Below are 12391 nucleotides of genomic sequence, written 5' to 3' on the forward strand. Positions count from 1 at the left end.
CCTCCCCACCCTTTATCTGCTTTCCGGAGGGACCAGTCTCTCCGTGATTCCCTTGTCTGTTCCACACTCCCCTCCAGCCCCACCACACCCGGCACTTTTCCCTGCAACCGCAGGAAGTGCTACACCTGCCCCCACACCTCCCCCCTCACCCCCATCCCAGATCCCAAGAAGACTTTCCACATCAACCAGATGTTCACCTGCACTTCTGCTAATGTGGTATACTGTATCTGCTGTTCCTAATGTGGTCTCCTCTACATCGGGGAAACCAAGCGGAGGTTTGGGGACCGCTTTACAAAACACCTACGCTCGGTTCGCACTTAAAAACTGCACCTCCCAGTCGCGAACCATTTCAACTCCCCCTCCCATTCCTCAGACGACGTGTCCATCCTGGGCCTCCTGCATTGCCACAGCGATGCCACCCAAATGTTGCAGGAACAGCACCTCCTATTCAGCTTGGGAACCCTGCAGCCCAATGGTATCAATGTGGACTTCAAGCTTCAAAATCTGCTCCCCCCAACACCGCATCGCAAAACCAGCCCAGCTTGTCCCCGCCTCCCTGACCTGTCCTTCCTCCCACCTCAAGCCCTACCTACTAGCCTCATCCCGCCCCCTTGACCTGTCCGTCCTCCCTGGAGTGACCTATCCCCTTCCTAACTCCCCACCTACACTCACCTTTACTGCCTCCAATCCCGCCTCTTTGACCTGTCTGTCTCCTCTCCACCTATCTTCTCCTCTATCCGCCTCCCCCTCTCTCCCTATTTATTTCAGAATCCCCTTCACCTCCCCTGTTTCTGAAGAAGGGTCTAGGCCCAAAACGTCAGCTTTCCTGCTCCTCTGATGCTGCTTGGCCTGCTGTGTTCATCCAGCTCTACACCTTGTTATCTCTAGCATGGATAGAGGACTGGCTGTCTGGTAGAAGGCAGGGGTGAGTGTTGGGACCACAACTAATCACGTTATACATTAACAATCTGGATGCAGGAACTGAGGGTATTGTTGCTAAGTTTACAGATGAAAGAAAGATAGGTGGAGGGACAGATGGTGTTGAGGAAGCGGGGGAGGTGGCTAGGACAGTGGGCAAAGAGGTGGCAGATGGAATACGGTGTGGGAAAGTGTGAGGTTATGCACTTTGGTAGGAAGAAAAGAGGTGTAGACTATTTCTAAATGGAGAAAAGTTTTGGAAATCTGAAGTGCAAAGGAACTTGGGAATTGTATTTCAGGATTCTCTTCAGGTTAACATGCAGTTTCAGTTGGTAGTTAGGAAGGCAACTAATTAGCTATCATTTCAAGAGGGCTAGAATACAAGAGCAGGAATGAACTTCTGAGACTGTATAAGGCTGTGGTCAGAGAACGTTTGGAATAGTGTGAGTAGTACACCCCTGAATCTGAGGAAGAATGTGCTGGTCTTAGAGGGGGGACCAGAGGATATTTACAAAAATGCTCCGGGAGATGAAAGGCATATTATAAGAGGGGTGGTTGAGGACTCTGGGTCTGTACTCAATGGAGTTTAGAAGGATGGGTGGGTGGTTGGGTGGGGGTGAGGAGGGGTGGGGGAAGAAGACGTGGCTGATGGCAAATTTCAGAATTCTGCAAACCCAGACAGTGGAATTGGGGAAGATGTTTTCACTAGTAAGAGACTAGGACCTGATAGCACAGCTTCAGAGTAAAGGAGCAACTCTTTAGAACCAAGATGAGGAGGAATTTCTTCAGCCAGAAGGTGGTGATTTTTCTTTACAGAAGGCTAAGTCACGGAGTGTGTTCAAGCCCGAGGTAGATACGTTCTTTGAGTGAGGGGATCAAGGCAGGTGAAGGGGTTGAGAAACATTTCGGTTTCCTCACACGGTCCAAAGATGTGCGGGTTAGGGTGGATTGGCCATGCTAAATTGCCCGTAGTGTTCGGGGATGTGTAGATTAGGTGGGTTATAGGGGGATGGGTCTGGGTGGGATGATCTGAGGGTCAGTGTGGACTTGTTGGGCTGAAGGGCCTGTTTCCACACTGTAGGGATTCTGTGATTTCAGCCAAGATTGAATTGTGGCAAAGACTTGATTGGCCTTATCCTGCTAATGGTCCTGTGGCCTAAGTCGGGAAAAATGATTTGGAGATAAGAGGATATCAGTGCGAATAAAGGCTCTCAGCATTGTCATTTATCTCTCAAAATGCAGAAGGTTAATGAAGGTGCTGTATGCTGAAAACACAGCAATGAAAAGATTTAGAATAGTAATAATGAAAGATTGTTTCCATTAGCTGGTGAGTTGTGAACAAATGGAGGACAGGTTTAAAATTATCACCGGAGAAATGAAGGAAAAGTTAGAACCTTTTGCTATGACAGGGTAATTAGAACAACGTTTTTCTATAAATGGTTGCCAAATAGAAACTGACCACATTTTTGAATTGAATTGGGTATCTACTTAAAGATGAAATGAGGAAAATGCAGGAAAAATAAGACTGAAACAGAAGACCAAGCAAAAAGGAACAGAATTAATGCTTTAACTGAGCAATCTTTCATGAGAACTCCACAAAAACCTGACCTGATTTTTGTTTAAAGGAGCAGGAAAGCTGACGTTTCAGGCCTAGACCCTTCTTCAGAAAACCCTTTTTCTGAAGAAAGGGCCTGGGCCGGAAATGTCGGCCTTCCTGCTCCTCTGATGCTGCTTGGCCTGCTGTGTTCGTCCAGCTCTACACCTTGTTATCTCAGATTCTCCAGCATCTGCAGTTCCTACTATCTCTGATTTTTGTTTAGTCAGATTTTGAAGGTCTGTACTATTGTGTTTTTCTTTAATTGAAGGAGATAGGTTCTGCTCAAATGTTACAATAGCACAGACAAATGGTCCAAATAGCAGCTTCCTCTTGAACATGACAGTAGTTAGGATCACTGCCTTTGGGAATGGGCCTGGTGGGGTTGAAGAGATGTTTACAGTGTGTTCTGGAGTAATGCTGCAAACCTTGTTCCACCAAAATTGTTTATGTAGTTAAATTGGGATGTAAGGTCGCTTGTGTGTCGTGGTTACAAAATATCGAATGCTTGCAACTATGGTGACATAATCCTTGATTCTTTTTCTGTGATCTTAAATTCAAAACTGATTTACTTTGGGAGTAAAAGCATCTGTTTGTTCTTCAGCTTGTCCGCTTAGATTGCCTTTGTGGCTATTGGAACGTGAACAGCTTACTGTTTTGCGGTAACACGAGGGAGCAAATCTTGGTACGTATTTGCGTCACTGATTTGGTAGAAATGAATGTTTATAATAATTACACTTGTGAATTGTCATGGGCACAGTTCTATATGAGATTGTGTTTTCCTTCATTTCCTTTCTTTGACCCGCAAAACATGTTGCTGCCATTCCTCAGATGAAAGCCAGAGAAATATTTGTTGAAAAATCATCTGAGTTGCCTTCAGAGATGGCAATTCTTCAACTTCTCTTAGCTCAGATGTGTTCAGTAAGGTATCAGTTTGGCTGTCTCTTTTCATGTTACTGCCAGTGATTTGGGGTTATAGTGACCAGAAATGTATCCAGTGTTCCAGATCTGATTGTCTGTCTGTGCAAAGCATGAGTATAAGATCACATCTGGAATTTATGCTGCATCTTTCCCCGATGCTTCCTCCGAGTTAGTTCGCTTTCCTTGTTTGAGTTGCATGCTGCGCTATTCGCTTCAGTAAACAGTGATACCCTTCAATCTTCCTTTTCTGTTGTCCTGCACCACAATCGTAAAACCAATCTTTCTCTTTTGTCTTTCTCTTGCTACATTGTTTTATTAGTTAATCCACATGAACTGTGTATTGATACTTCAACCCACCTTGTCATAGAGTCATTTAGTCAACAGCACGGGTACAGACCCTTCGTCCCAACTCGTACATGCTGACCATTTGCCGGTGTTTGGCCAATATCCCTCTAAATGTTTCCTATCCATGTACCTGTCCAAATGTGTCTCAAATGTTAATTGTAACTTAGTCACCTCTGCCATTTCCTCTGGCTGCTCGTTCCATATACACACCACCCTTGTGAGGAAAAGTTGCCTTCCAGGTCCCTTTTTTAAATCTTTCTCCCCTCACCTTAAACCTATGCCCTCTAGTTTTGGACTCCCCTATTTTGGGGGAAAAGACCTTGGCTATTCACTTTTATCCACATGATAGCTACTTTATCCACTTTATCCTCATGATTGTATAAACACCGATAAGGTCGCCCCTCAGCCTCCTATGCTCCAGGGGGAAAACGTTCCAGCCTACCCAGCCTTTCCTTATAACTCAAACCTCCAGTCTCCGTAACATCCTTGTAAATCATTTTTGCACTGTTTCCAGTTTAATGACACCCTTCCTGTCATAGGCTGACTGGAACTGTACACAGTACTCCAAATGGTGGCTTACCAATGTTTTGTAATGTGATGTCCTAACTCCTGTACTCATTGCTCTGACTGATGAAGACATGCGTGCCAAATGATGCTTTCACCACCCTATCTACCTGTGACACCTGAGCCCCTGGATCTCTCTGTTTGACAACACACCCCAAGGCGCTGCCAATAATTGCTTAAGCCCTGCCCTAGTTTGTGTTTCCAAAATGCAACACCGCGCACTTAGTAAATTGAATTCCATTTACTATTCCTAGGCCCACTGGCCCAGTTGATCAAGATCCCTTTGCACACTTAACCACTTTCACTGTCCACTGTCCCACCAATTTTGGTGTCCTCTGCTAGCTTAATAACCGTGCTTCCTATATTCTCATCCTCATCATTTATATAAATCTTATTACGATTCCATTGTATTTGGTTTGCCTGATGTATATCAGTGGAGTGATCTCCTGGATTTCGTGGTTTTTAAATTTAGGTGTATTTCTGTCTCCAGCTCCAAATCATTGTATATAGTTTGTAAATGGCACATGTGCCTGTGATAAGTCTAGACTGATAATTGGCTAATTTTAAAGGGATGGGAGAGAATATAACTCCTTTTCATTGGTTGTAGGAAGGGAGTTTGGTGCATTTTTTCTTTTCTTTACTTGTTGGCAAAGGCTTCAGTTATTGGCACAGGCTTCATCCTTAATTGCCTTTGAACTAAATGGCTTTTGAGAGCCGTGTAGAGTCAACCACATGTGTGGGTCTGTATCACATGTAGGCCAGACCTGGTAAGATTTCCTTCCCTAAAGGACATCAGTGAACCAGATGGGTTTTTATAGCAATCGTAATGTTATTAGCTGACTACCTTTCAATTCTAGATTTTAGTATTTGCATTTAAATTACACCAGCTGTTGTGGTGAGATTTGAACAAGTCCCCACACCTGAGCCTCTCGATTACTAGTCCAGTGGCTCATCACTGTGCCACCATCTCCCCTGTATTTAAAAGAAGCAGATGAATATTGTCCAGGTGAAATGGATAACTTGCTTATAGTAAAAGGACTTCCCTCAGACTTGGCGTCTTTTAGGTCATAGGTTAATGCATACATGGGGTTTGAGAGAATCTCGATGCAATGTATTTAAGTAGTACTGGTAAACTTGTAAAAAATGTTCCACTCTTCTTGAAGCATTTTGCCATACTGTTAGCAATGTTTTATGACCGTGTGACATTTAAATATAGTATCTCACTCCTTGAGTAAACATCCATTTCACAAATATTCAGGAAAATGTATTGATCACATTGTGCAGTGTTGTTTTAAGTAATTTTTGTTTCACTAACTGCTTCATCTCTGTCATCCTGATTTTGTCTGATAGTTGCAGCTAAAAGAAGGGATAGCTTCAAGTGCTGATGAACCCAAAAATCATGACTACAGTAAGTGTTATGATTGTAATAGTTACTGCTGCCTGTTCTAACTTTAGTATTTGTAGAAATGTTTTCAAAAACATAAAAATTTATTACTGTTGAGACAGTGGCTTTTCTCTTTTTGCAAGGGTTCTTGTTTAATTTGTTTTGTATACAATGGAAATGTGTAATTCCAGTCAATTCTTTCTTCAGACTTCATTCTTGGGGTGTAGCTGTTTCTGAAAATGTCAGCACATATTTGCCCATTCAGAATTCCTCTGAGAAGGTAATGGTGACCTGAGTTACCTTCTTGAAAATTGGGTTTGTATGCTGAAGGGGAAGCACACTGTCAAGCCTTCTTACAATATTGTCTAACATCTCAAAGAATATCTAAATTTCAACTTGTTCAACTTTTATTTTCCTAAGAAAACCCACTCAGCTTCATTAAGCAGTGGAGTGAACCTTCCTCCTTTGGATTGCTTCCAATGCAAGTATATCCCTTCTTAAGTCAGGAAACCATAACCATGTACAGTACTTAAGGCTCAATCTTGCCAGTGCTCTGTACAGTTGTGTTTTGACTTCCCTAACGTGTTAATCTATCTTTCTTGCAAAAAGGACCAATTTAGCATTGCCTTTCTAGCATACTAACTTTTTGTGTTTCATACTTAAGGACACCTAAGTACCTGAATATCACAGCACCCTACCACCTCTTCATTTAAATAAGTGTGTTTCTATTTCATCTGCCAAAATGGATAATTGCCCATTTGCCCAGCACTGTACTCCATCGCACAAATTTTTGTTCAGTCACTTGCACTATCTATATGCCTTTGCAGACTTCCTGTACCCTCTGAACTTGCTTTTGTACTTATCATTTTATTGTCAGCAAAAACAGTGGAAGGATTTAGGAAGGATAAAGGTCAAGAGGATGGTGTTCAGGTGGAGGAAGAGTACTGAAGACATGTGAAAGAGTTCATGAAGCTGGGATAGAATTCAGGCCAGAGGAGTGGTCGCAGAAGGAAAGATGAAGACATAAGTGCCCATTATCATGCTGAAATTCATTGAGGAATCCATGAGGCAATGAAGCTAAGGCCTTTGCTAAAGGCATATTGTTCATGTTTAGAGAAGGAAAATGCAGAGAGTATCATGAATAATGGTAAAGTTTGAGATTGACTGAAGGGATGGGAATAGAGAAGAGTAGAGGAAATGAATAGTCTGAAGGGCGTTGGCATCTAAGAATTATTAAAGCTTGTAGTTCATCAGACCTGAAAAGAAGAAAAATCATCCCTAAATCATAGGATGAGACCAAGAATGAAACAGTACTGAGGACCAGGACAGTTTTGAGCTGGATGAGAGAGGTCAAGAGCACATGGTGTAGGTGGCTGGATGTGGTGGATGCAGCAGTTTGAGGAGTGGGGTTGTTGACTTGTTCATTGAGCTGGTTGGTTGGTTTGCAGACATTTTGTCACCATACTGGTTAACATTATCAGTGCACCTCCGATGAAGCATTGTTGGTCTGTCCTGCTTGTTATTTTTGTGGTCTGTTTGATGTGGTGGTTGGCTTCATTTCTGGTTCTGCTTTGTAGTGGTTGGTGTATGAGGTCTATTTTCACAGGTTCGTTGATGGAGTTTCAGGTTGGGTATCAGGCCTCTAGGAATTCCCATGTGTGTCTTTGGTTGGCTTGTCCTCGGATGGTTACATTGTCTTAGTTGTTGGTGGCTGCCTTTGTCCCAGTGTATGGAAATGAGTGATTGTTGGTCGTGTTTCTTGGTGGTTAGTTTGTGCTCATGTAGCCTGATAGCTAGTTTTCTCATGCTCTGTCCAATGTAGTGTTTTGTGGCAGTCCTTACATGGGATTTTATATATAACGTTGGTCCTGTTACTTGTGGGTATGGGATCCTTTGTTCTTGTCAGTAGGTGTCGTGGTGTAGCTGTGGGTTTGTGTGCTACCGCGATTCCTAGTGGTGGAGTACTCTGGTGGTCATCTCTGATTGTTCTTGATATATGGCAGGGTGACTAGTGTATTTCAGCATGCTGTGTCTTCCTGTTGTTTCCTATTGAATAAGCACTGATGGACTACGCTTTTTGGGTAGCAGTTGTTTTTAAAGACGCTGTGGAAGTCTTGTTCTTTGGCTTTGCGCAGTTCCGGCGTGTTGCAATGTGTTATGGCACTTCTGAACAGTGTTCTGATGCAGCTCCGTTTGTGGGTGTTGGGGTGGTTGCTGTTGTAGTTAATTATTTGGTCCGTGTGGCTGACCTTCCTGTGTACGCTGGTCTGGAGCTCACCGTTGGCCCTTTTGTTCAACCATTACATCAGGAATGGGAGTCGGTTGGTGTTCTTCTCTTCCCTGGTGAATTTTATCTTGGTGGGGATGTTGTTGATGAGTTGGTGAGTTTCCTCCAGTTTTGTGCGCGTGGTAATGACAAATGTGTCGTCCACATAGTGGACCCATAGCTTTGGCTGGATAGGGGCAAGGCTTGTCCATTCTAGTCTTTGCATTATTGCTTCAGCTATAAGTCCTGATATGTGTGATCCTGTGGGTGTTCCATTGATTTGTTTGTATACATGACCGTTGAAGACAATGTGGGTCGTGAGACGTAAATCTAGTAGATTGTGGGTGCTGTCCTTGCTGATGACATTGGTGTTGTAGGAATGTATTTTGAGGAATACTGAATATCTTGGCATTACAAAATTGTGCGTGGGTCTGAAACATGGTGGGGTTAAATTTCAGTTGATTCCATGTGGAATACATTGGAAAAGGGGATGGAAGCTGAGGAGTGTGTGTTCTGGAAGATCCCTGGTCAAATAGTCCTTGTTCTAGGAGTCAGTGTGTGCACCATTGAATTTGATGCATATAGATAAATAATAATGATCTGATTTGGGGGATATAGGGCATTGTTGCAAACTTTGCAGGTTATATGGAACTTGGGAATTTAGGAAACCGTGAAGAAGATAGATTTCAGCTGGAGACACACATTGCTAAAATGGGATACACCTGGCAGGAATGAATACCTTTCCAAGTCGGGATGGTGTGGGGCGTGGAGGAGAGCTTACAGATGCTGGTGTAGCCGTGGAACTGCTGCTTCTGTCCTCTAGGTGCTAGAGGTCATAGGTTTGAAAGGTGCTTCCAAAAGAACCTCTGTTTCTTTAAAAGGAATACAGTTGACTGGGGAGAGGCAGTATAAACCAAATGGTACAGCACTGCATTGGAGTAAAGAGATCTGGATTGTATGTGCTGGGTAAATTCTACATAAAGGACCCATGGGGGTTTAACAAATGTCAGTATACAGTACAAAGGCAAGGAATTATACTAAACTTTTATGAATCACTACTTGAGTCCTAACTGAAGTATTCTGTCCAATTCTGGGCACCACACTTAAGGCTAAATGTCAAGTCAGTGTGCAGAGCAGATTTAATGAAATGGTCCCAAGGATGAGAGGTATTAATGTGGAGAGACTAGAGAAGCTGTGATTGTTCTCCTTAAAGCAGATAATAGGGTTGTTGTGATTTTTTTTTTCCCTGTATCTGGAAGAGTAGTCTACTGGAGCACTTTTTGTTCAATTGTGAAATTTTTATTATTCTTGTTTGCAATACCCGTTGAAGTGGTATTTACAAACACGGTGCAGAGCTCTAGCAGAACCAGTATAAACAAATGCTTAGACTGGCCCTTATACTTGGTCGTCATTTTTGGCCTCAATTACAATTTGAAGAAAAGAACCAGAAAAAACATTTAGATTAGACTGTCTGAATGTACATTTGAATTTCTTCATTTATTTCACATGACCAGTACAGTGGTACACAGTAATATCAAATACACTGTAGGAAAAAGAGACTTTATTATACAATTGAATCTGCCAAAGTCGGACTTCTAAAATTGAGAGCCGAAACACTGAATGAAGAAATTGGTTTTAAGTCAAAGTCAGTTCGTGCTACTTAGATGCATTGTTTTAAGCTTAAGCCATTGTAATAGTGCTGAGTGTTGTGTTTTGTGTTAAAGTTTTTAAGCCTATATCGGCATCTGCAAAACTTTGCATCAATCCTTCTGCTGAAACTGAATTGAATTCACCCAAAATAAATCTGGATGTGGAAGTACAGAGCATTGACATAGAAATGACAAAACCTCAGGTGAGATTACGTTCAATAGCTTTGCTGTTGTTTCACGTTTCCAGCACCAAAATATATATGCAAAGTTGAAAAGCAAGATGGCAGATGCTGAAAATTTGAGAAATAAATTGAGAGATTGGATGTACAGAAATCTTCATTTTACGTGCAACCAGGCATGAAGGACTGTGATAGCAATGCTGTAATATAATCATACAGTGCTGCTTCAATGATATGGTTATGCAATGTAATATGTCATTTAACTCTGTGATACTGCTGGGACTCCTGTAAAATAAATGCATCTGTTACCATGGTGATGATATCAGAAAAGGTGTCGGGTCTAAATATGCTTGCCTCTGTCCCGATGTACTAGTTCCGATACCTTTTCTCCCCACCCCTGCCATTGTTCCATAAGCTCAAAAAAAGCCTTCCAGAATTGTTGTCAGAAATAATTTCCTGGGAATTTGGCAGAGTTCCAGAAGTGTTCACACTTGTTTTGCCGAGTGGGTTGTCTTGGCTTTGCAGCTGCTCCGATTGTTCTCTTCCTAGTTCTATCTTGACAGACAGTCAGCAACCAGTCATTGCTTCCTCTGAAATTCCATTCCTGAAGTTAACTCCTGGAGAAAGTAAAAACATTCAATCTCGTTGTCCCTCTTGCTCACATCTTTATTTACTACTTAACAAACAATTTACATTAAAAGGTGTTATATAAATACAATGAAATATCTGAGCATTTCACAAAGGTTCTGTGAAACAAAATATGACACTAAAGCACTATTAGGGTAGATGGTTGAAGGGTTGGTTTGTAAGGAGTGTCATGAAAGAGGAAAGATTGGCAGTGGGGATCAGGAATGGTGTTGCCGATCTCAAGCTCAGGCAGTTGAAAATAAAACCATCAGTGATGGAGCAATTAAAGTTAAAGTTGCTTGATGCACAATTAGATGAATGCATGGTTAAGGAGCTGGTGGTGACTGTAGAGATGGGCAAGGCTGAGGCTACAGAGAGATTTGAAATTTGGGATGAAAATGCTAAAATCACGGTGTTGCTTTGAAAGAACAAAGTATTAGCGCAGTGATCACTGAGATGATGAGTGCATGCGAGTAAGGCAACAGTTGTGTATGACCCTACTTTTACACAAAATAGACAGAGAGGCTGTCCATGAGTGATTGGAATTGCTAAGTCTAGTGGTAGGTAAGCCATGGCATTAAGATGCAACCTCTAGCTTTACCCTGCTCCACTATCCTGAACAAAACGGTAATTGATCTATGTATTTAATAGACTTAAAAATCTGAATCACGTCTTCTCGCTCTGCTTGCTTGTTACTTTTAAGTTGGAGGATGAAATAAAGCATTGATGTTTGATTTCCTGCATTCTCATTACTGCAAGTTACTGTTTAAAGTATTTCTTCAGTTTTAATTCTTCTACACCACGCTGACTGCGAAGGTAATTGGCAGAAGTTCTACTGTTCTTCTGCTTAGTTTGGCTTTTAGGATTTGTGTGAGAATGAACTAATGACCCAGTCGAGAATTGTTAGTTTGGCCCCACCTTGAGGATTGTGGCCAATACTGGCCTCCACACTTTAAGAAAGGTGCTAAGATCTTGATCGTGAATTAACATAACTAATTTGATCATTTTCTATTCTCTGCTTTTCAACTCCAGAACTTTCTAGCCAACTGACTTTTTTATAGGGCAATCTGAATGTCAAATTGTGCCTTTACTAAAACATTATGATATAAATTTGCATCACTGATCAACTGTGTGAGAGAAAATTTGAAGTAGCTATGTGTGAACTGACAACTGCTTATGTTTTCAGTATCTCAGTATTATAGATCTGTTGGAATCTGTGGACTATATGGTCAGAAACGTTCATTACAGAAAATATAAGCCCAATGTACCACTTCACAAAAATGCCAATAAATGGTAAGTTGTCTGAATACTGTGGGAGAACAGTGCACATTTTAATTTGACATCATCTTTCTCCTTTTCTACTTCTCAGCCCTTGCTCCTAATGTATATTATATATCTAGCCCAGAGACTGTAACACTACTGTTCCTCAGATTTGAGAACACATTATAGGGAAGATCTCAGGTTTAATCTGCATGGTAGACTGAGCACAGCCAGTGCTCAATCATTAGCCAAGCGTAGATGCCGGTTTTTACATGTATCACGTGCACGTGTAATGTAATCTGCACGCTTGCTTTTTACCCAAAAATGAAAGAGAGCTTTGCGTCTCTGTATTGCTTTTCTCAACCTTTGGATTTCTGTAGCACTTCACAGCTATTGGATTATAGTTGCTATTGCAATGCAAAAATGTTACAGTCGTCTTCCTGAAGAATCAATACAATGTGCCAAAATCTATTTTTAGTGATGTTGAGAATTGTCCTCCTCTCCATTTAAAGTGGTGCCATAAGATCTTATACATTCCTTGGAAGGCTTGAGAACTTTGTTTTATGTATCATCCAAAAGACTGTACCTTGAGAGGTCCAGTACTCCTGTGGTACTGCACTAAATTGCCAGCTAGCCTGTATTATGTGCTGAAGTCTCTGTTGTGTGAGCCTTGAGCCTTTGAAT

General features: G+C 41.8%; 1 protein-coding gene across 1 annotated transcript in view; it reads left to right on the forward strand.

Annotated features, from left to right (window-relative positions):
- The window catches only part of LOC125487077 (intermembrane lipid transfer protein VPS13C-like), a 26225-nt gene extending 14481 nt beyond the window's left edge, over nucleotides 1-11744 (forward strand). The window contains exons 6-9 of the mRNA XM_048617032.1: nucleotides 3117-3197; nucleotides 5693-5750; nucleotides 9717-9844; nucleotides 11634-11744. Coding sequence (XP_048472989.1) covers nucleotides 3117-3197; nucleotides 5693-5750; nucleotides 9717-9844; nucleotides 11634-11744 — 378 coding nt within the window. The remainder of the gene's footprint in view (nucleotides 1-3116; nucleotides 3198-5692; nucleotides 5751-9716; nucleotides 9845-11633) is intronic.
- Nucleotides 11745-12391: the final 647 nt, after the last annotated feature.

The sequence above is a fragment of the Rhincodon typus genome, chromosome 36, assembly GCF_021869965.1.
Source record: "Rhincodon typus isolate 14 chromosome 36, sRhiTyp1.1, whole genome shotgun sequence".
In the NCBI taxonomy this organism is placed as follows: domain Eukaryota; kingdom Metazoa; phylum Chordata; class Chondrichthyes; order Orectolobiformes; family Rhincodontidae; genus Rhincodon; species Rhincodon typus.